Genomic DNA, 25,348 nt, shown 5'->3' on the forward strand with positions numbered 1-25,348 from the left:
TCAGCAGCGAATTGATACGCATTTAGTGCATAAGGCATTTCTGGGGTCAATTTCTCATTTTCTTTCATAACTTCCTGTTAATTTCAGCATTCCTTACTTATTCACTACCTCAAAGAGATTTCTCCAGTTCTGAAGTCAGTAGCTGGCAGGCAGTGTCAAGATCGCTGAAGTCATAATCACGCGTGACACCACTTGTTAATTCTGTTGCATTACTCTTTCGACTCACTAGAAGCCTCCCATGGTATCAGGACAGGACAGACCCCAAACCAGAGTCCCCCCCACCACACCCGCAACCACCCCCCCCCCCCCCCCCCACACACACACACACGCACACGCACACACACGCACACACACACACACAATTAAATAAAACAAATGAATCGTGACTTTTTATTTACTTATCCATGAAAATAATATATCAAGAAAAAAGCATTTATAATGTATAAATTAATTGCACATTACTTTATGCGTTACATATTCATGTCACGTTTTTGTCACCAGAGCACTTTAATACGAAAATGGCATTAGAAAATAAAAATTGCTTACTTTGCAACCTAAGGCCACTTACCCCCTTCACAAGAACGTCCAATGGAATAAACAATACTGAGCCAAGAGTAGTTCAAGTTTGAGAAAATAAAAGTGAAAACAGGCCAGAGCTAAAATTAAGCATCAAGTTGAAGGGAATGCCACTGAATTTCAAATCTGAACATGATGTGGCTCGTTCTACTGAAGATAAACCAGACGAGGGTTAAATCTTTGTCTAATCTGTAACATTAACTATACTCTAATACGGAGAGCAGTCTCACAGATTTCATTCTGAGGCTTTTCTGGTTCAGTGCGAAAAGCATTATCAATTGTGACAATAAATATCAACTGAATGCTGAAATGTAAATAACTATGGTGATTAGGGGAGCAGATAAAGCTGCTTAGCTGATGACTCGGCATTATCCAAGTGCTTAATTATATGTTTATTTGTGTGTTTTTGTTTAGCTGACATACTTTCATGGCTTTGCTGCATGGGGTCAAATGTTTTGTGGATGAACTGTGGATGATAACAGAAATTAGAGACTTGGTTCTCAGACTTTCCTCTACAATGGTAACAAGGAACCTGTTCAAATGGCTGACTTATTCCAACACACAAAAACACCACTCAAGTACAGAAAGTGCTTTCACGTTTGGCGTCACTCTCTCATTATGAATACATGTGGCTGTAAAAATAAAAGTCAGGGAGCTCCATCATTAGTTTATCATGTCCTCCTGCTGTATTATCAGGATGTTCCAACTGAGCCTTCTCATTTCCAGCCAGACTGTGAAATCTTTCACCAGAAACACTGAGATCTGCTTTGTGAGGAGCCTCAATCACAGGATACTTAAATCCATCAACATTTTTAAGCTCCTCCTTAGACAAAAATACAATACATCATCTCAAATACATTTTGACATCCTAATAATGGCTGCAGAGTATAGAGAGCCTGGAGGTGAAGATGGGTCAATGCTATGCATCTGTGTTTATTCAGCCCCTGGGTATAGAGACACCGGGATCTCCCTGACTTACTCTGCTTGTGTGTTCAAACACAAACACACAGACCCAGAGGCTGTCTCAGGCTGTGCATCAACTGTTAATAAAATAAAAGTTACTACAGTCCTGATATACATTAGTTATAACTACATCACATTGTCAGGATCCACCTGTTAGCCCCACGTTTCCTACACAATACATTTGGATATGTAAAGATTTCCTTTGTAAATAATCTAGCTGTAACCTCTCCAAATTGCTGATATCTAGAAACCCAGCAACATCGCTAGATAGAGGATGGGACAAGAAACAGGTGCATTCATATGATACGACAGGGTTTTTAAAAAACTCGGTTAAAATATAGACTGCATATAAGAAGAGGATGCAGTTGTCGTGATGTCACTGTTTTACTTTGAAGCCTTGAATTTGACATTTTGGTCATCGCTATCTTGATTTTGTGCAACCAGTGAACGGAAGCGACCATATTTGGACTGCGGAGAAGTGACGCTGTGTTAGATACGCCATATTTGACTCTGGTAGCAACCTGTCAATAACAAGTAGGTTAATTAACAAGGTAGCCCCGCCAAAACAATAAAATGAAACCCCAAATATATATATATAAATGAAAAAAATATTCACATCTGAGGTTAACCAACCTCCAATCGTACATTTTTAACCTGGAATGGTCCTTTAATGTTTCTGAGAATAATAGCTGAGTAAACATAGCCGTTTAATGGCAAACTACATCTCTAACAAGTCTGGCAACATCTTGTATACTACTTTAAAGGAAAAAGGCTAATAAAACCAAATTGTTTCACATTTGTACAAATCCAATACATGCATTGGTGAGACATCTTGTGATGAAATACACCTCACTCCAGATCCGCAGTCGGGCTCATCAACAAAGCCCGGGACCTCTGACTCTGTCTTCCCCAGGACAGTTTCCTACCTGCACACCCCTCTCGGTTTCTTTATTTAAACACACTCAACACTTTTATACTCCACTTCATCATACTTGTTTAAAGTACTGTTATGTTTGTGCACTTTATTTTATATTCTTTTATATTCTATTGTAAATTGTAGTTTCTATTTCTTGCAGTGTGGATTGTTGTTGATTGTTCAATGTTATGCACCACCCGCCATGACAAATTCCTTTTATGTGCAACATACATTGGCAATAAACGGTTTGTGATTCTGAAACAAGGGGTTTTAACTATATCTCATCTCATCTCATACTTTCAATGCTCTGCAGTATTCTGTTCGTCTTTACTGTGATCACTCTACAACTCTACATCAGGAAAAAATGTTAAATTGTTGCAGAGTCATCAAGTAACTTTCACTCCAAATCAGTCTGAGAGTGATTTCTCAAACATGTGGCGAATGTGGGCATTATGGCTGTGTAATTGAAGGGGAGACAGGCGGCTGCGGTGTGATGGCTGCAGAGCACATTGTTTTCGGAGCTCTAACAGACAACATCTGGCTCCTTGATCTACACAACAGGTCGGCTTCTGCCATTTAAATGCTTGAGCTGAAATGCAGGCATGATCGTCTGGCTTTTGTCGTGGAGAAATTGTACAAAGGTATAGCTCATTCATGCAGAACAAATACATTCATAGGCTTGCTGTCCTCAGATGAAGAAAGCTGATTAATCCTCTGGTCTAGGAACAGAAACAAAGAGCAAAACTAAGCCTTTCACCCTCTCCATGCGTCACTCTTCTTGTCCAAATCAGCTACCAAATCTAACAAAAAGTGCTCTTCTGGAGCAGTGGTACAGTTTTCTCCAGGTCTGGGGGAAACAAGTGAATCAATAAGGCATCCTCTGGCTCCATCTATACACTCCCAGCTCACCAGATCCTGTTAAGTCAGCCAGACCCTGGACAAACACTGAAGTATTCTCTAATGGACAATGGAGTCAGTGAAACAGGAAACAAAGAAACAAGAAAAGAAGAAACTAACACAAGGAGTTAGAGAAGAGAAACGATGGAGTCTGGCTCCCCCCACTGGCTGTAAATAAGAATAACCCCTACAAATTGGCTGTGCATATAAGCACAAAAGAGCTGGAGATGTTAAAATGTGAAGGGTGGCAGGGTGTGAAAGGAACAGTAGCAGCAAGATCAGGGCTTTAAAACAGGCATACAGTCCAGGCCTGGAACCAACCAGGAGCATTTAAAAACCAGAGGCCAGCACTGGCAAAAAGCTCACTGTAAACAACACCATGTCGGGTCTGTTTTTTTCATCGGTCAATCATTCACATATGATTTTCTCCCTTTTTTGATTCTCTGTGTTCTACTGTGATTTGGTTTTAGCCACTTTGTTGTGCATCATCATCATCTCTGTTCGGCAACAAAAGGCAAGTCTCTCGAAATATTTCTGTTGAATACTGTAGTTCTAACAGTCCCAGGCCAAGCAGAATGAAGGAGCCCTTTTTAGTCGGCCCATTCAGAGGCACAGCTTTACTGTTGTGCTCCCCTTTCGCTGTCTCTTGGACTACAGGTTCAGTCTCGGGGCCACTAAGGCAAACTCGCGCAGAATGTTTCTGGCCACATCCAATTTGTACTGGGCGATCATCAATGCCCGCTTCACGTCCTCAAATGAGTAGCCCTCACCCATCAGCTTCGCAATTTTAGCGTCAACGTTCTCCGACTCCAAGCTGTGAGGTTTGCCCGGCTTAATGTCTGGAGGAATCTTCCTGGGCAGTGGCTTGGGTGGCCTGGCAGGGGCCTGCAAACAGTCCATTGATACTTTGAGAGAGAGAAGGAGAGAAATCATGTCAGTGGAAAAAGGCCCCTGGCACCCCGGAGTCTGTAGACTTCACAGAACAAAAGCTTTGACATTCCAATATCGCCTGAGTTTGGACCTTTATTATTAGGTAAAGCTAGAAATCTTTACCTAATAATAAGGTATTCACTGCAGATATCTCTTAAATTCCAGAGATGGCAAAACATTGTTGGCATGCTTTAAGGAAAACAGGATTCGTTCTGGGAAATGAAAAAGCTGAAACCAAACACAATTAAGCTGATTTGGATTTCAAAGTTTCAGACAATCTTTGCACGTCTGCACAAAGCAACTTCCACGGTCATCTGGATCCGTGTTTTAAGTCATATGTGCGCATTTGCCGAGAAGGTTGAGGTACCTACCTTGACTGGCTGGTAAATGGTCATACTCCAGGCAGCCCCTGGAGCCTTTAGCATGCTCTGCGTGTCGTCTGACTGGAGGCAGAGGAGCAGCACTGTTCAGCATGTCAAACACTGTGCCTAAACCACAGACAACAGAGACATTCAGGTAAAGGAGCCTGTTGCTATCTGTAGGTCAACAAAGTAATCCTCTGTTCCATGTGGATTTTTCAACAATTCGGTGGGCGTAATAAACACTTTACCCCCTGTGAGAGAAAACTATTAGATATACATATCACGGTAGGCGATGCACTAAATTTGTATCTTTTTTCACAATTTTGATCGGAATGAGATGTCAAGAGTTTGCCAGCTTACCGGGAGTTAACAGAAAGTGCTCGTGTCCAGAGGAGGGCCTGTGTGGTCGTGCGATGACAGAAGAGGAGGACGTGGAGGAGTTGCAGAATGAGGACGGAGAAGAGGAGGAGAGGTCGGTGAAGCTGTGTCTCACCGGTGGAGGAGGAGGCTGGGACGGACCGTCTTCCAATGCTGAAACACAGACAAGACTGAACTATCTGCTCTGATTCACAGTTCCTACTTATTCCACGAGGCGCTGCCTGATGCTGCTATGGAGTCTAAACCATGTCCCAGCAATGGCATTAGATGCCAAAGTACAGCTGGCATGCTGTCCTTCAGAGAAAAGCCAAGAGAGGATATTTTTGAGAAGGGAGCGAGGATGGGGACAGGAGGTACACGAAGGCTGGATAGAAACTTGCTGTGGGTATTCTGGATTAACAGAACCCAGAGGTAGGGTTTATTAGACATCAAACATACAATATCAGCACATAAAGAGTCATCATTGCAATCAGAAAAAACTCTATCTAAAGGCTAGCTTTGTTATTTGTTTACAGCATCACATCAACATTGTGTACATTCATTCCAATTCAAATGGGGACCATGTGAACTCTGCTACAGGGCTGTTACTGGAATAAAGATCTGACAGTGCTGTACACCAACTGCAGAATAGGATTTTAATAAAATGATACGAAGCTAATGATATTTTAGAGTTTATGAATCTATCTTATCTTATCTATCTTATCACACTGAGCTTCAAAATGACATGAAAGAGAGACATATATCCCCAATGTATCACCTGAGATTCATTGGATCAAGTCAAGAATATATATTTTTGACACTGGGGGATTTTTAAGGGACAATAGTGACATTTTACAGTTAAGACAGGTATGACACAGGTGTACTGCAAAGGCAAAACAAGGCGGGATACAATAGCAGAACAGCTGAGACAGACAGGGAGCTGTGGCTGGGGGAGGGGAGGTGAGCAGGTCGGGGTGGGCTACCTTGTGGGGGCAGCAGGATGTCATAGTCAGAGGGGATCTTGCTGGTGTTGAAGGGGCAAAGGGCTGTATGTGCCACCCGTGAGACCAACCCGCTGACCGACTCAGAGTGTCCACCTGACAATCAGAAGCAGAGAACAGACTTTTTTCAGTAAATAAGAAAGAATGCTGCTGATGGCATTAGATAGTTCCTCACGGTTGTCATGGACTTTCACCTGATTCAATAAATGAGACAGAATAACATACTCTACCGTTATCAAGATAATCTATTTCAACAAAAAAAACGAATGCATACTGGAAATAAATTAAATGACGTTTAGCCTCTTTCTGATTGTAAGACTCTGACTAGAACCTTTTAAGACTCGTGTGGATCAAATAAGGTGTCTTAATATGATCATACAGTTTGTACAAACCATTTGTGGGCATCCTATTCACCCCGCTCATTGCAACATTCACTACATCAGATGAAGACGCCAATGATCTCACAGTACTATGGAGTCAGAAAAGACTTAGAACTTGTCAGGTTTAATCATATCTGCTGGTTTCAGGACTCACCAGGCTCCGGGGGCTTCTCGTCGATGTAGGGCTCTGGAGAGCCGTTCTCCGAGTGCCTGAATGAGAAGAAATATTTTAGTTTCACAGCAGCCTAATTAAACTCTAATGGAACCATCATAGCTGTATCACCATAGTAGCTTTAAAACATTGTAAGACGGCCAATACCTGCTGGGTACAGAGATGCAGATGGGAGCCTGGCTCAAGCAGAAGTTGGATGAAGGGATCTGATAGTCGTCCTCCACCCTCTCCATCACTCCCCGCTGTCGTTCTACCACAGGGCTGCTGAAAGGGTTGGAGGGTCTGTAAAGATGACCATGATTTATCAACTCAACCTTTACATTCATACAGTTACAATCTGGCATTTTCACAGTCCCATTAAGAGGCGGATTAGATAGATAGATAGATAGATAGATATAAACTTTATTGATCCCAGGGGGAAATTAGTTTATAGCAGCAGCAAGTTACAGAGTAAAATAAAATATTACGTATGGAAATGCACAATATATACAGTACAACAAAATAACAGCAGATATTGAATTTGAAGAAATAGAATAATAAAGAAATAGTATAAAATAGAATAAAAAAAAAAATGCAAAAAATCCACAGTAAACACAATTAATTAGAACGGTATTAAATTAACAACTAGGTAAACTAAACAAACTAAACAGTAGTGCAAGGATCACCAACAACAAGCAACAACCGTGTAGCGTTCTTGTAGTCATTTGAAGGATGATGATCTGGCCAGAGGTGATTTATTATAGAGTCTTATAGCAGTGGGCAGGAATGTTCTCCTGTATCTGTCCTTGTGACAGCGGAGCTGGATCAGTCGGTTGGAGAAAGTGCTCCTCTGTCCCTGCAGTAGGTGGTGGAGAGGGTGGTCCGGGTTATCCAATATAGAAAATAGTTTCTTCAGTGTCCTCCTCTCCACCACCTGTTCCAGGTAGTCCTGTTTGCAGCCTTCTTAACCAGTTACCTAGGCCTATTTTTAGCCCTGTGCTCTAAAATGTCCTACCCTTACGCAAAGGGGCTTATCTCGCTAACTTCAAGGTCTATTTGAATAATTTAAATAGCAAAATAACACAAATAAATGTGAGCTTTGTTAATATGTGTACATATCATTGTATATGTTACCGGTAAATGCTGAAACGAATGTTACACACAGCTCAAATTGAAAATTTTCAGGTTCGTTTTTTTTTGTGCCTAAACATTTTGATTGATATATAATATCAATATAATATTGATTTTAAATGATGCACAGGCAGGCCTAAACTCTCCCAAATCATATCACAACATGTCAGCAGTCCTTTTAAAAAAAAAATTGAGTGAAGTATGCCTGAGAAATCAATGCTGGTGTACAGGTCAGCTGTGGTCAGCCAACGTCAATTCTGATTTTGGAAGCAGCCGATATAGCGGTTTTATTGTACTTTTAAATACTATCTAACTTTATATTTCACTTCTTTTATCACTAATAGTGTTCAATCTATCTAATACAGAAGTTTGGCATCATTTTGAGAGCCTGGGCCATATGAAAACTTGTAAAATATGGCTAATTTTCGTAAGAATTTCAGTTTTACGTGATGTGTTTGAACCTAACACAGCCTGTGATCGGCAGATTTGTGCAATTCCCACAGATTTGAACTCAGCAGAGTCTGGGCAGTGCAGTCATTGGAGTTTTTGTTGTTTACAGAATTTTAAGTCAATAAAATAATCGAAAACTGTGATCCGCCCCCATGGGTCAAACCCATTGGCCAAAACTGAAATTATTACTCATTTGTCATAGAAGCTCATCAGAGACTCAGTTTTTTTCACACATGAGGAGAGAGACGGCTTCGAAACGGCGGCACGGATACATTTTTATTTTTTTTCGATTTTCATCCAGGAAACATCTAAAAGGTACGGAGCGTTTCAATGTTTATGATGATGGGCTGAGTTGATATCTGTGGCAGATCAATAGTAACTTTATAACGGTTTAAAGTAGAATAATTTGGAGGCGATAGTTCGATGCAGTTTGTTGTGCTCGTGCTCCTGGATATGAAGTGTGTGTGTGAAAGTGCCGTAGGTCGCGGCTGGGATCGATAATGGAGAACATTGCTCGCCTTCTCCTGGCGAGAAATAGGTGAAATTGTGGTAGTACTTGTAGTACCTTGAAGTACTTTGTGTATATATATGTTTTTGAGTGATTAAAATAGGTTACATGGTCCATTTGATCAGAATCTCTTCGTCATGTACGTTTTTGAAATATTTTAAAATATCATTTCATTCGTTCTCAAAAGTGATTTGTACTACATGTGTACACTCTTCGCCCCCCCCTTCTAGACCACTATTTCAGGTTTTAAGTCTGTTGGTGTCTCCGGCTCCAATGCTGCTCCCCCAGCAGACTACGGAGCAGTAAAGTGCACTGGACACAACAGACTGGTAGAACATCTCCAACATCTTGCTGCACACGTTGAAGGATCGAAGTTTCCTCAGGAAAAAGAGTCGACTCATCCGCTTCTTGTACACAGCATTGATGTTGGTCTTCCAGTTCAGTCTGTTGTCGATGGAGACACCCAGGAACTTGTACTCCTCCACCATGTCCACGTCCTCTCCCAGAACTCTCATCGGTTGTGGAGCCGTCATCTTCCTCTTGAAGTCGACCACCATCTCTCTGGTCTTGGCCACGTTCAGAAACAGGTGATTTCTACCGGCCCACTCTACAAAGTCATCCACTATTGCCCTGTACTTCTCCTCCTGTCCATCCCTTATACACCCAACCTCTGCAGAGTCAACAGAGAACTTCTGCAGATGGCATGACCCCGAGTTCTACTGGAAGTCAGTGGTGTATACGGTGAACAGGAAGGGAGACAGAACAGTTCCCTGTGGAGCTCCAATACCACTGACCACCGTATCAGACAGCACACTGCCCAGTCGGACAAACTGTGGTCTGCCTGTGAGGTAGTCAGTGATCCAGGAGACGATGGATGTGTCTACCCCCACCACCCGCAGCTCCTCACTCAGCAGCAGTGGTTGGATGGTGTTAAATGCACTGGAGAAATCAAAGAAAGTGATTCTCACAGAGCCACTGGTTCCATCCAGGTGCGACTGAGCTCGTTGCAGCAGGTAGATGATGGCGTCGTCCACTCCCACATGAGGCTGGTATGCAAACTGCAGAGGGTCCAGTGAGGATTTCACCTGCGGTCGGAGGTGGGCCAAGACCACCCTCTCCAGCATCTTCATCACATGAGATGTGAGGGCAACCGGTCGGTAGTCGTTGAGGCCAGATGGTGTTTTCTTTTTTGGTACAGGAACCAGGCAGGACGTCTTCCACAGCACCGGGACTTCCTCCCGCTTCAGGCTCAGGTTGAAGAGGTGTTGCAGGACATCAGACAGCTGGATGGCGCAGGTCTTCAGGACCCTGGGGCTGATGCCATCGGGTCCTTCAGCTTTGCCTTGGTGGAGTCTCTCCAGCTGTCTTCTCACCTGGCCAGTCGTCACAGAGAGGTGGGGGAGGGTGGTCATAGTGTCGGCGGTGGCAGAGTCCTTTGAAGTCCTTTGAAGTGGAATCTCCTGAGCTCCTCCCTATCCCCAGACCTGAAAGCTGCTTTCTTCTTGTTAAGAAGAGCTTTCAGGTCACTGGTGATCCATGACTTATTGTTGGGGAATCAGTGTACTGTCCGGGATGGTATGGCGGTTTGTCCACAGAATTTAATGTATCTGTGATGCAGTCCGTCATGTTGTTAATGTCCTCCCCATGTGGTCCACACAGCACATCCCAATCCGTAGACTCAAAGCAATCCTGCAGGGCGTCATTAGCCTCCTGTGTCCACCTCCTCACAGTCTTGGTGGTCACAGGCAGCCTCTGCACCAGAGGAACATACCTGGGTGTCAACAGGATCAGGTTGTGATCAGACCTGCCAAGCGGGGGTAGGGCAGTGGCACTGTATGCATCCTTAGCATTTGCTAGGTCCAGAGTTTTATTGTTCCTTGTGGGGCAGTCAACATACTGGTGGAAAGTTGGCAGGGCTTTATCCGGAGTGGTGTGGTTAAAGTCTCCAGTAATAGCCAAAAATGTACTCAGCAGTCCAGACACTGTGGATGTAGGCCAAAGGTGCAGCAAAAATCGTTAATTTACATTTCTTATTGTACATTTTAACAATGTGTCACCGCTAAAAACATTTACATTAACTGCATTGTTTATTGTATTGTCAGAATGGAAGAAAAAAACATCATGTAAAAGCCCTGCTGTTTGTCAAAATAAAGCAAAATACTTTTGGACTTGCAACATTTCCAGGTTAGAAATTGCAACTGAAAAGATTCATCAGTGTAAGCTAAGCCCATTAAATGCTGAAATATCTCAACTCTCAACAGTCTGAGAAGACTCAATCTGAGCTGAAATAAAGATCTTAAATCAGGCTGTACACTGAAAGCCACTTGACAGAACAGGTTTTAGCTGCTTGTAGGACAAATATCCATCACTGTTTGTGTGGTAGTGCAGTTCCCAACATCATGTGTGTGAGCTGACTTTTTCATCCTTGTGCCAAATTGAAATCAATTAGACTCACAGTAGGCACAGTGGTGTAGTAGTTAGCACTGTTGCCTATCAACAAGAAGGGGTCGCTGGGATCCCAAAACCACATTGATCAACGCGTCAGTCTCTTTATAATTCCACAAAAACAGTCTGCAGACCACAGCCATCAGGCCAAATTCAGTAAGAATTGTTTGTACTGTAATTAGAAAATATGAAGCAGCACCACTTATCAACTTGCCCCACCCTGTTTGTTGTGTTTACCTACCTGCTATGATACAGTATAATGTCATTGTGCTGCAAAGGTACAAAGTACACTAACAGTTGTGTCTTCAATAGGTAATGATTTAACAGTAAAGGAACTGTTGAATAATGCAGGATCGTCATTGGCCAATCAGTTACAAGAAACACCTACGCAGCCTAATATCCAACCATAACCACTGTAACATATTAAAAACAAGCATGTAAACTGAGCCAGTAGATGCAGTTATTACCAAATAAACATTCAGGTTCAGGTTAGGGCTTTTGGGAATGAATGGTTGTCTTTATATAAATAGTAATAAAAACAAGTGACCCTGCAAATATAACCTATGTTTGCAAAATGCAAGTCAGCTGCATTTCCCCTTGTGTAAGGGAAGTGTGTGTACATCACTTTAACCACCTTACAATGCTAAATTGTGTTCAGCAGGACCAGAGTTTCCCCTTTCAGCTCAAGCTTCATCAGAAGTGACAGCTCTATCCCCTGCCTCCACTTCAGCCTGATACACAGAAATACCTAATCTAATTCTGGCTGAAGCAAAAAGGCTATTAGAGGTTCAGCCATCATTTTTAAAAGCTGTGTCTAACCAGGACCTTTCCCCAAGGTTACTAGACCTCATTGGTAGAAGGTCCCTGAGTCTGAAACCACAGAGAAAAGAAAAGAGGAGGTTCAGATTTGATGGAACTTTAGAATAAAAGCAAAGGCTAATAACTGGCTAGTGTTGACCCGAGTGTTATTCAAATCTAAAACACTAGTCCAAGTGCTTTAAGACCGCAGACTAGACAGCTGTTTTGTTCTATTCCCTATTCCAATTTCCGTCTACACAGTGCTGGCGTCAACTTTGCAGTTTGTTGAGTCTCGAAAAGATGTTGCATGCACGTTCTGTTCAATTGATTGAACAGACTTTTGTCCAGCATGTTTCATCTCTGTATGGATTACACAGACATTGATTTTGACAGTGGTTGGCCATTAGGGCCAGCAAGGCCTTCTCTGATGGCCTAGACAGAATCACAAAGTTATAGCTATTTTATAATTTAATAATTTTTCATAAATACACTACATGTATAATAATTTTTTTCCCATTGCACAGCTACTGTCTTCCTCAGTTGCTCTGCTTCCAGTGCAGCTTGTTTTAAGTAGAGCTTTTATCCAATCAGATTTCACCTCTGTGTCTCTAGGTAAGAAGAGAGGCCCGAGGCCTGCAGACTCACAAGTGAATCCCTTTGCAGTCTAAGTGAATGGGGACGATATTGTTGATTGTCATAGTCTTCAACCAATCAGATCTTTAGTTTGACATGTTGGGCGTATTCTTTGACGTGCCAGAGCCTGCTAGCTGGCCTACAAGTACGTCATTGGTCAGTGGGCTAGCGTGACATGTTGTGCGGTGACAATCTCAATATCCACTGCCTCTGTCGAGCGGACATTTTCAGCCTCAAACGCATTAAAACGGATTCAAGAAATACAACTGGGGAGGCTGGACTGTCTTCACTGGCGTCCATGAATCGAGAAGGACTTCTTACTGGAACTAAAACGCACGGATGTACTGAACAACCGTGAGATTAAACTCTTTATTAACAAAGAAAGGAGGATGGACTTTGTCTTTAAATAGTGAACAGCAGCTTTGGTAAGTCAACTGCTTTTGTTTTTACATCTGCAGTAGCTTTAAGATGCTTGTTTATATATTATTATTTGTACAACTTGTTTTTATGAAGATGGATTTTTGTTTGGTTTAATATGTGATAGGAACCATTGTTATGTCCAATGTTGCTCTGGGGACATATTTAGCCGGTGCCAGTGTTGATAACTTGCAGACTTTCTTGCTAAATCTGGCGACTTTCCAAACCCTCATGGCGAAAACCCTCAAAAGCTACTAGTGACAAATCTAGCGACTTTTCTGGTGTTTTGACTCCAACGTGAAAGCACGTACCGTTCTACAGTTACTGTCGTGAACGAGCAGCAGGTGCTGCCGTGAGCCGCCCCAAAGCACTCACAGGCAGTCAGTCTCACAGACGCCTCGTGCAGCAGTCCCAGCTGCAGTCAGAGAAGAGATGAGACGCACTCTCGGCGTATTCATGTATCTGCACTCTGTAGTTAGTGTATCTATAGGGATTGACATTCATTTTTACATGAAACAAATAATAACCGTAGTTGTGTTTCAGCTGCAGGACAGCAGTGAAGGCCCAGGTATAAAATGCACGGTCCGCCACTGGATTTTGATAAACTGTTTCTTAAAACAGCCTTATCAGAGGAACTATAAACAAGTTCAGCAGGAGCTCACTGGTTGCAGTAATGTACCACAGCATGGACGCTGCAAATATTTTCTGCCCCTATTATACAAATGTGCTGTTCAGACAAATCATTTCAATATTGGTTAAACTTTTTCAGGATATTTCCAATGAAACGTTGCGTGTGTGTGTGTGTGTGTGTGTGTGTGTGTGTGTGTGTGTGTGTGTGTGTGTGTGAGATATACTCACTTATGGCTACTGGCAAGTGTGGACTGCGTTGGCGAGTGCCGTGAGGGAAGGATGTCATACTCATCACTGACTTGCACACCATTAGAGAAGGGCTGCACACACAAGAGAAGGGAGAGAATTATATAAAGCACAACGGAACAACTGAAAAGGTAATGTCAACTGAATTGCAGACACTAGTACAGTGTATTATGCTTTGGATATGCCATGTCCTTCCCTGATTCTGGTGGGGAAGTGCAGTCCTTATCAAACACAGCCAGGACACCGTACTGAAGGTACAGCAACTATGCAGCAAACAACATTTTACTCACCAACTGTAGCTTCAAATCAATTCACTAAACAAGGCAGTGTGGGTTTAAGGATGCAGAATGTTTATGTGCAAATTATTTGTTTTCATCAAACCTGATACATTTCAAACTACAGTGCCAAATCGGACCAGGGGTGTAAAATGGGGAAGCCAATGGCCCCTTCTTCTGGCTCCCTTGCTTGGACCACACCAATCTTCTCCTTTATTTATTCTCAACAACACACCTATAAAGTCTCATGACTGCGTTTTGTTGTTGTACTATTGAGGAGACAACATTTTTTCATAGGCAGGCAGACAGAAATGTAAACACATGGCAAAGAACTCAAAACCTCCCCTGTAGTAGTTCCAACATTTTGACGTGATGACTGACTAAGTGAAAACAATACCAGCGTAGTGGCCGGTAAAAACACCTGACAAAGTATGCAAAACTGCTTATGTGGTCGTTCTCTCTACAGGTGTCTCCAGGACCACATTTTACCAGGATGTGGTCCTGGAGACACCAGGACCACATCCTGGTGTCTCCTTGTTCACAAGGACAAAACAATACCAGCAGCACTGTTGCTGCTGGTAATAAAGGATGCTTTCTCCAATCCTCAGCACACAGTGTTCTGAGCAGAATGAATCACTTTCTGAGATCAGTATAGTATATATGCTATGTCACCTAAAAGCAGTGTTGCTGAGAAGGAATGTAATGCAGCACTGCATGATAGACATCTTCTGTGACTAAGTATTACGTTATTAGAATAATTCCCAAAAATAATCTGCATTAACAGGGACGGCATGACTTGTGAATCTTCTGCCTGCCTAGCATGTAGTAAAGTAAGGTTCAAGCCGGACCAAACGCCAAACTTTGAAAATGTTTGAGCACCAATCATCATTGTTGTCAACACAAAGTCCACCTCCCCAGTCCCCCCAAAGTCCTGAATTCTGTTGGCGCTGAATACAGTCCACCTATCAAGTGCAGTAGCCTGGTCCAGGATCAACAATCTTGAAGGACGGTGTTCAGAGAACAACCTACTGCTCATGTCAGCTAAACCAATGTTGACATCAGCTGAGGTGGATCAGGTGTACAGTTTTAGGTTTCTGGGAATCAGTATCACAGAGAACCTCGTTAAGAAAGCAACAAAAGAAATTTAAGAAGGTAAAATTGCTTTACCAAGTTGTTATTAACTTTTACAGTAGAAGCATTGGAAGCATCCTGACCGGAAATATTATAAACTTGCATGGGATGAGCACGCTCAGGACAGAAGGGCTCTGCAGTGGGTGATTATCATTGGTACCCATCTACTGTTATATTGGTGAGGTGAGGTGCCTGCGAAGAGCCCAAAGGACACCAAAAGACAAAACCCACCCCGGCACCAATCTGTTCACCATGGAGTCGGCAAGACATACAGAAGCATCAGCTGTTGAACCACCAGACTAGAGAGAATCTTCTTTCCTCAGGTTATAAGACTCCTCAAGTCATCCTCTGTACCTCTTCATTAGAAAATTGTTTTGTTTTGTTTAGTTCTCGGAGACTACAACTCACATTTCGTTGTGCAACCCTGTGTCGTAAAATGACAGTAAACACATTTTGTAACCTTGTAAAGGGCAACTCCCTGTGTGGCAGAGTTACTCCCCAGATCTGCAAAGATGCACAAAGCTGCTGTAGGAGACACATTTCAGCCCGATGTACTGCTTTCAGATTTAAAGCCCTATCATTGGACGATTCTGAAAATCCCGGTCCAGATTTTACCTTCAGTAACACTAGTTGAAGAATATATTCCACATGCAAAGCACAGCTGTTTTTGAATCAAAGTTGCTCTGTATGGAACACAAAAAGCAGTGGGCTGCTCCTGAGAAGCGCCCGGGGAGCGGTTTGGGTTTAGTGTCTTGCTCAAGGACACTTCGGGACAGGACACGTAGTAGCCAAGGATTAAACCGCCAACCTTGCGGATACCGGATGACCCTCTCTACCCCATGAGCCACTTTAAATGGTAGTGTATAGAGTGTAGAAATTATGCAGATGCTCAGCAGTATAATGTTGAGGAAGTCTCTGTAGGATTTGATTGATTGTATTTCATGGTCAGACTGAGTTTCACATAAATCAGGGATTTGTATATTTAAGTATAGATATTTACATATTTACAATCCAATCAACACACTTCAAGTATTTATTAACACACTGAAATAATAGGAGACCAGCTTAATAGTCTTGCACTGGCTGCATGATATGACTTTCAGAAAAAGGTTTTACTGTCACTTATTGGGTACATCCCAACGTCTCTTCATTGCATCCATGTTTCCCTCAATTGCATCTTTTCCTTGCGTGTTAGTCCATCCCACTAGGGATGCATGAAGAGAGGCAAGGAAACCATGCGAGGAGAGAGGAAACGTCCTTTCTGATGACAGCTGGATTAGCTGGCAGTCGGCTTTAACAGCTGGAGAGACTTTTGATCACTCTACTAATAAAGACACAGTAATCATCACTGCCACAGTACAGGTGTTTTCTCTCTGTAGCCTGTTACCTGGATTATTATTGCATTGAGTATTTATACTGTTCCGTGTCCTCCATATAAGTACAGGACCGATTTCTACTGGCGTAATGCGTTTTCCTTATTTATTAATTATTTGCATCTGTATGTTTTGAAATTCTGATTGTGAAGTCATTATTAATAACCCAGAATATAATTATGTTTTCTCTTGAATAGTGGAATTTATTTATTAGTCAATGTTTCGGGGGAAATTGATATGATATAACTCTGCACTCAAACCCGACACTCAGGAATGATCAGCCTCACGTGACTGGATGAAATGATGATAAATGATGTAAAAATATCTCTCTGACTATAATTGTTTTCATAATAAAAGTTATTGAGGGAAATATCAGATCATGAAAACACAAATCTTTCTAATAAATTAAGAAAGTTGTTTGTGGTCCTTTTGTTGTTCAGTCTACAATGAACATATATTTAAACCAGACGGTGAATCAGAAAACTAATTCAATATAAAACGAGAGTTTAATCTTTGATTTTCACTCTGGTATGAAACTCCAGTGATGTTGAGAACAATCAGATCAGTCTGATCAGCTGCAGCGTCCAAATAAATAACTGATGAACAATGAGGGGGCGTGTCGGCTGCTAAAACACTTCCTGGAAGGCTGCTCTTGTGCATCCTCACTCATGGCTCCTCAGAGATCCCTCCTCGCTCGCATATTGTACTGAATATTGGGGGATAACAATGTCAGTAAAACTGTATTTCACACTGTGATGGTTAACGTTTAACTGTGTAATTAATCCGCGGTTCACATGTGTGCCGAACCGAGAAAGGGAATTGTTGTGGAAATTTATCATATCGTTCTTTTAGGTATAACTTGTATATATGTAGATGAGGCCAACCAGGCTCATTTAAAACCTAACGATAAATGAGTTCATCGGTATTTTAGCATTTCTGACTTGCTGTAGTGTTATTTCACCACCTAACCCTCTTCCCACGAAAAGGCTGGGAACCGGCCTTGGTCTGTGCAGCGGCAGACAGAGGAGTACGACATCTGCGAAGGGGGGGGTGAAGGGAGGAGACGAGATAACGTGCATATACTCTGTTTTTGTCTATTCCTTGTTGTTAGACCTCCGAACCATCTGTGGGGAAAGAGCTCTATCCATTCAGCTGAATTATCATTAGTGTCTGTTAAATAAATATGTTTTTATATTTTAAGAGTTTTCTCATCTCGATTATTTCTCACCGGGAGGTTAAAAAGATTATTTTCCACGACAGGGATCAGTACGGATCGACAGTGGTCCGTTACACCACTAATATATCTTCTGTAGTGAGCCAAATCTGAATCTGCAATGTAATCAGTAACATTTCGGTCAGGTAAATTTAGTACTACAATGTTTTCCTGAAATAGAAGTAAACTGTAATTAGTATACAGATGAGTTTCATATTTCTTACGGGCGTTTGGGGCATTTTGTAAGATATTAAGGGGCACAATGAGTTAGAATAGTAACGTATATTTAAATCTTAAGCTGTTTGGGGCCCTTTTAGTTGCATACCTTGCCTCACCGTAAAGTCTGCCCTGGTCTTTTTTGCCTTGTATTTAAGGCTTTAACCGTTTTTTCTGTCTGTGAGCAGCTGCGACTTGGGTGTGTGACTGAACTACAGTATGTCATGGCAGGTATATTGCTGAGGACTGCAAACAGCAACAGGCCCGTTCTGGACAGAAATGGTTTTACAGGCACTGCATTAGTTTCATTTAAAAGCACAAGTGGTGCTAGAAGACAAGGCTGAGGGTCCCCTAAGTCATTAGGATTCTCAAAAGCATGAATGTCTGTACAAAGTTTATGGTTAAAGAGTTAGGAAACAATAAAAAAAAAAAGATACAGGCTTTTACATACTCATTCTAAGATTTCACCTTAAATGTTTAAACTGATATCCAAGCCCTACCTTTGAGCTCTCTAAGGTTCCTGGCCCCTCAATTCTGTGATGTAACCTCCCAAATCCAGCAGACGGAAAACTGAGTGGTCTTCCGTTCAGGTGAGAGGTGCCTGTGGATTCCAGCTGAAGTGGGTGCTCGGATCGAGTCCTGTAGGCATCGGCAAAGTGACTGTCTTTGGGACACCGTGTCTCAGGGTGCATTTGGGAGTTTGACAGAGTGCCCGTAGAAGATGAGATGGAAGATGACAAGGGAGAGGAAGCGGGGAGCCACGAGTGACGTGACTCAGGGGGGATGGGAGGAGGACGCTCAGGGGGAGGCGGTGGAGGTGGGTCCCTGTGCGGAGGAGGTGGGGCTGGGAGAGGCTTGTCCTGCTTCCTGGACATTCCTGGCGAAGACTAGAGAGGTGGAGAGATGGTATGTTCACTAGAATGACAGAAGACAATCTAAATAATTCTCAACTCATTTCTAAATCACACCAAACTTTTTTCTGTTTTATTATTGATTTTGTGTTAAATCCAGGAAGACTAGCAAGCTACTTTTTGTGGAAGCTAGATGTACTGAGGTTGTAAATAAAGAATATTTATTTATCAAACTATGTATTATTTAACCTTTAGCTACCCAGAATAATCCCATTGAGATTTTGAATCTCATTTAATGACGTTAAAAACAAAACAGCAAAAAGTTAAAAATAACATCAAACATAAAAATGATTACATAAAAGAGACAGATACAAATTGCAAACCTGCAATTTGCATCAACAAAAGAATTGTCATTCAGTGTTGAAAAAGTGCAGTCATTGCTCAAAAGATCCTTAATCCTGTTTTTAAATGCTCATAAAATAATCTATCACACCAAAATGAGGGTCCAAAAACACTTTTACCAAAAATAAAAAATATACATACAGAACAATTTACCAATGTTCAATTCCACAGTATGATGATATGCTATTCATTCAAAGATTTTGGTATTCGGTATGTTTGCATGTCTTCATGGCGCGCTAGAGAGTGAGATATAAAACTGTAACTTTAACTTTTGGCCTTGAACAAACCATTTCCACCTCTACCAGCTACTACCAGCTACACAGAATAACAATTGTCCCATAACATGATGTCTTGGTAATAAAATAAATAAATAATGATATATCAAGATATTTGTGGCATTGTGCAGCCTAAATGTTGGGTTGTTTCTTCCTTTGACCAACAACTGTGTTTGTGTCCTGTGTTCAAACCATACTGTGAAGCACTTTCTAAACTTTCATGACTTTAGTTATAACTTAAGTGATTATCAGTAAGAAAATAGTAGTAAACCATTTTTCTCTGGATCTGGCGAATGCTGTGACTGACCTTAGGGGAGACGGTGGGACTGGCGGATGGGGAGCGGATGGCGCCCTTCTGAATGAGGTCGAGTCGTGGCGGGACAGGGGGAAGGCCGAGGTGCTGGACACAGTGGCTGAGGTCTCCTCCGTGGACCTTTCTGTGTTGGTTGACAGGTGAAGAGCTGGGAGACACCATGGGCGAGTTCTGACGCTCTGCACAGTGCTGAAAGAAAGAGTACATGCTTTACATATACTGTACTTAAACAGGTGTTTAGTCATTTAGGACCCGCTGTTGTTTTGTTGAAGCTTTGTAAGAGCTGTTGATATTTGTCCAACTGCTAAAAGTAAAATTCTAAAAGTAAAAATCTTTCACTTTTACTAAAAATTAAGAATAAAAGTATTTGATCAAATCCTTAAGACCAATGCTCTTAAATTAAAGAGAGCTTCAGAGGTGTCTTAAATAAGAGCAGACCAAGATGACTTCAGTACAGAAACAGAGATGAGAGCACACCATATAATACATGTTCTGGACTGACTGTACAAAATCATTGGTCATCATGACTGATGTGTTAGCTGATATGTAATATGTAGTTTTTGCAGATGGAATGGAAGAATGGACAACGGGGCAGATGTACATGTAGGGTCAATCCGTGTGTCTTATTCAGTCAGTGTTCACTCTTTACCCGTAAAATGCATTAGAGCATTATTAAGTGTAATTCTCAGAAGTTTGACAAATGAAGCTCGAGCATAAGTTCAGTCAGGAAGACTATACGCCCGTAGTTCATTTCTCATACATCTTTCAATCACTCCTCATGCACACTCATTATTTCCCTGCTGTCATTGTTCGAGGCTGTCAGTCATGATATCAGCTGTTTAGATCAGCTGGTCTCTTCTATCCAATAGCACAATGAAACAATGACATGGTTAGCCAATCATCTTGCTGCTGTCTCTTTAAATATGATTGTGTCTCTACCTTCAGTACGTTCATGCTGCTGTTACACACCCCTCCACCTCCACATCTCCACCCAATAGTCATCAGATTCATCAACTCATCATTCCATCATCAGCCACCACCACCACCACCACCAGTGTCTGGACTCCACGGGGGGTTTATCTTCTGCTGCTCAGAGCAGATGCCCCTCCATTACAAATCTCCCTGTAGAGTCCAAGCACCAAAGACTCTGTCAAGACTTTATCATCTATTAATAATAAACTATTATCTTTTCTTCATCTGACTTGTCTCTCCTGATTGAAATATGGCCCTGGACTTTTTCCTGTATTACTAGTAACAAAACAAAAAACCAACCCATCAATAGATCAAGTCTTTACCTTCCTGATGTTGGCCAGTCCATTCATGACTAGGCAGTCCTCTCGGTCTTCCTCATCATCCAGCTCCAGCAAGGGGCAGCTGTGCTGGTCCAGGAAAAAGCACCTGTTACCCTCATTGCGTGGGTCAAAGGGATCCACAATGATGGGCTCTGTGCCTTTGATCTCACAACGACAGAACGGACAACCCTGACCATCCGATTCCTGCAACAGATAAGGAAAAGAGTTTGCATGAAACAGGATATGTCCAGAAAACACACACACAGACAAGGGTGTGGCGTGACATTGGTAACCCCATAGACCCCATAAACGTAGAACATGAGGAATCACTTGGGCCGTCGAGCAGGAAGGAGGTCCTGCACACAGCTGGGATACGCATGGTTAAGGTTATGCGCTGCACTAGTGCCTTGTATCTTATTCTCATTTCCCCGGACACTGGACACATGTTTGTGTAGATCCTCTCCAGGGAAAACTGTTTTGCAACTTTATAACATTCATTGGCCACATGTACATATTCCAAATGGCAGCTCCTGTCAAACAGGGGTCATAAATAAGAGGATAATAGAAGTTTTGGTTTTTTAGAGTATCTCACTCCACTGACTCAGGGGCAACAATCAAAGGCAGACAATATTTACAGAGAACAAAGCTGCGTTTGTGGTGGCCATATGGTTGGGGACTTGGCACGTGACGCACTCATGGCATGTTTGAAATGTAATCCTAATTAGAGTGGGTGGAGAAGGGAAGGAGTGGGAGGTTAAAAGGAAGGGAACCCAGACAGGGGAGGAGATTATGTGATGGTCATAAACACTGAAGAAAATCATACTGTTTAGCAACAGACTCAATTGAAGAGACAACCTAAAACAAACTGCTCCTGAACTTCTTTCATGGTGAAGGGGAAACCATCCAGCACCATCCATTCTGCTCTGAGATAGATAGAATACTTTCCTTTTGTTCAACAGGGTGTTAATATACTCACCCCTGATTTAGCAACTTGCACATGTCCAGACGTCAAGTATAAAACTGGGCTAAACTAGTTAATCAATGAATACTTTTTTGTGTCAAGTTCACAAATCACCATTGTTTCAAATTAACTATACTAACATGTTCAGATATACTGTAGTGGCCTACTATCATATGTCATTTTAATGTCTAAACACTTAAACCTGCATTGATTTTTTTGCTTTGAAGACAAGCTGTCAATATTGTCCTATCATCACTTAATAAAGTTAATATTAATAAAGTTAATATTTTGAACGTGTTCCCTAACAGTTGCCTATTTATCGACCCAGTAGATAGTGTGAGCAATGACAACATTCACTTAGAGTCATGGATTCACCTAGCAACAGTCCAAAATGAATTCTCTTTTTAGTTCTGTTTTGGTCTCCATCATGTCCACTCTCTAATATTTGGCTTCTTAGCTGCTAAATACTAAATAGTGAACAGAAGTTGTGAGCCTTAAAACCAAAACAATGAGCTCATAGATACTAAAACGCTCAGTAGAGCTGAAGCTGTTTGTACAACACTAATACATATTGTTTGTATGCATTGGGTAACATAAAATATAGGTTACTGTTCAAATTTAGAGAGTCAGCAACTGAGACAGCTGGAGAAACACACCTTGAGGTAGTGATTAAACCTTCTATTCTGTGCCAGGAAAGCATCGAGAGATGCGTTATTCAACAGAATTGAGTGAAATAATGAATATGGGTGGGAAATGAATGATTTACAGTAAAGAATAACTGTGTGTGACAAAGTGGGCTGCACTTATCTGTGGATCTGACTTTAATCTTTAATCGCTGTTAACAAGAGTAGCATTTATGCCCGTACTGCAACATGTCAGGACAAACTGACAATGTTTTTTACACAAGAAAAGATCACACATCTAATGCAGAAATTACAAGTCAGCACAAAATACTACAAATTTGAAGTAGACAGCCTTACTTGAAAAACTGCTCTTTTTTAAGGGAGTCTGGGAACTTTATCTGTAGGCAACAAAGGAGCCTACTGTTCATTGTATTTTTAAATGTTGTCATGTTTACCACCAATACAATGTGGTCTTCATTTGCAGATTTAATGTGAAACAAAAATCTGTTGCTTATTTTGGCAGCTAAGACACACTTAAGATTGTGCCCCTGCTTTGTTTTTGTTTTTTTACATGGTCATTTAATCCATTGTTAAAATGAAGATATTGATTAGAGCAGCTTTTAGGTTGGGTTAAGTTTGCTCATATGTCTAGATGTTTACCAGAAAGTCACCAAATATGGAAAGATTACAAGGTTCAAAGCCAAACATTCTGCCTCTATTTGCATCAGGACAATGTTGAATTCAGACGTATGGCCAATGGCTAGAACAAGGGAACCCTCTCACACTGTGCAGAGATCCAAAACAAACAGCATGTGGAATTACATAGATCATCAGCCAGCTGTGAGTGAAGAGAGTATTTCTGATCCACCCCAGCTGACTAATATACAGAGTGAGAGGAAAGATAAGGAACCACCACTGAGTCAATGACCTGAACTGACCAGTACTGGGTTACTCACTGCCATTGGGTAGGAGGGTTCCCTCTCTCTATGACTCATTATGTCATCAATGGGTAGGAAAATACTTCATTCTTGAAGCACACACACACACACACACACACACACACACACACACACACACACACCGGCAGACGTCACTCAATCACTGACTGGGTTGTGGAGGAAGCGGGGACTTGAGTTGTCATAACAGGAAGTATGACGAACAAACACTGGTAATGCGGGTGCTGCCAAGTCCCACGGTTTACAGAGTACAGGACTGAACTCTGGAAAGACTGTGTTCATTTACTAAACCTACAGCTATGTTCAGAGTACAGCCACCCAAAAAAAGCTTTATAGGCATGAAAATTAACCTCTTGAGAACAGAGCAGCAAGCCAAACACTAGTGTGTGTGTGCTCCAAAAGCTGCTCAAATATTTAATCAGAGTTTTTCAAGACCTTTAACGTAAATTCTGTGGACCATATATCTCCATTTAGTTAATGCTTGGCAGCCCCTGTAGGAACTCTTGTGATAATTGTGACCAAAAACATTTGAGTTCTATTTCATCCTTACTGACCGCCAGAGGCAGTGTTTAACACTGGATATCTTCTGTCTCGCGCATGCGCAGGTCGAATATTTATATCAACAAAGTCACCTGTGACCTCGGATGACCCCCCGGCGTCTATAAGTTCCGGTGTCATTCCGAGTTCAGTCCTTTTTCATCTTCTCGCTACGCAGGTTGGCTACCATGGTAGCATAAGCTTAAACAAAGATGTGTCTACGATCAAGACATATTGGAGCTTGTCGCTGTAGCCTTGTGACCACCGGTCGGAGTTGCGGATCTTTCGCCCTCCAAAGGCTGCGACAAGCTGTCCCTCTTAGGAGGGAGTGGCGTTTGTCGCCGTTCGGACCATTGAGCCCCGGACTGGTGGACGCCCCTATCATCGGTCATCACCAGTCTGATAAGGGCCACTGAAGTCGTGAAGACAGCAATCGGTGAGATCGATTAACATTGTTTTCTATAACAGTTGTTCGTTTTCCCACGTTTGGCAGAGCGCTTCCGCTCTAGCTAATCGAGTGGCATACCGACGAGAGCGTAGAATTACGCCGTCATTCCGCCCTTCACAGATACGGCTATCACAGTTAGCAGTGTCCTCGCTCAGGCTAACTTGATGTGATGCTAGTTCGACTAGATCGGCATTAGCATTGTGTACACTGATTTTGTAACATTACGGCTATCACAGTTAGCGAGTGGTTCCGCTCAGGCTAACTTGATGAGATACTAGTTCTACTAGATCGGCATTAGCATTGTGTACACTGATTTTGTAACATTATGGCTATCACAGTTAGCAGAGTGTTTCCGCTCAGGCAAACTGGGTGAGAGACTAGTTCCATTAGATCGACATTGACACTGTGTCCATTGACTTTGTAACCTTACGGCTGTCACAGTTAGCAGAGTGTTCCCGCTCAGGCTAACTTGGTGAGATGCTAGTTATACTAGATCGGCATTAGCATTGTGTACACTGACTTTGTAACCTTACGGCTGTCACAGTTAGCAGAGTGTTTCCGCTCAGGCTAACTTGATGAGATGCTAGTTCTACTAGATCGGCATTAGCATTGTGTACACTGACTTTGTAACCTTACGGCTGTCACAGTTAGCAGAGTGTCCTCACTCAGGCTAACTTGGTGAGATGCTAGT

General features: G+C 42.1%; 1 protein-coding gene across 2 annotated transcripts in view; it reads right to left on the bottom strand.

Moving 5' to 3' along the window:
* Positions 1-382: 382 nt before the first annotated feature.
* Positions 383-25,348, bottom strand: part of cblb (Cbl proto-oncogene B, E3 ubiquitin protein ligase) — an 84,482-nt gene continuing 59,516 nt past the window's right edge. The window contains exons 10-19 of one of the 2 annotated variants that reach the window (XM_079171721.1): positions 21,136-21,336; positions 19,835-20,029; positions 18,500-18,886; positions 13,774-13,865; positions 6,702-6,818; positions 6,537-6,592; positions 5,985-6,098; positions 5,005-5,175; positions 4,654-4,770; positions 383-4,257 (exon numbers count right to left, since the gene is read on the bottom strand). In XM_079171721.1, coding sequence (XP_079027847.1) covers positions 4,004-4,257; positions 4,654-4,770; positions 5,005-5,175; positions 5,985-6,098; positions 6,537-6,592; positions 6,702-6,818; positions 13,774-13,865; positions 18,500-18,886; positions 19,835-20,029; positions 21,136-21,336 — 1,704 coding nt within the window. In that variant the 3' untranslated portion in view covers positions 383-4,003. Of the gene's footprint in view, positions 4,258-4,653; positions 4,771-5,004; positions 5,176-5,984; positions 6,099-6,536; positions 6,593-6,701; positions 6,837-13,773; positions 13,866-18,499; positions 18,887-19,834; positions 20,030-21,135; positions 21,337-25,348 lie in introns of both variants that reach the window. The other variant, XM_079171720.1, reaches the window with a different exon arrangement.

Source organism: Pholis gunnellus, assembly GCF_910591455.1.
Source record: "Pholis gunnellus genome assembly, chromosome: 13".
In the NCBI taxonomy this organism is placed as follows: Eukaryota; Metazoa; Chordata; class Actinopteri; order Perciformes; family Pholidae; genus Pholis; species Pholis gunnellus.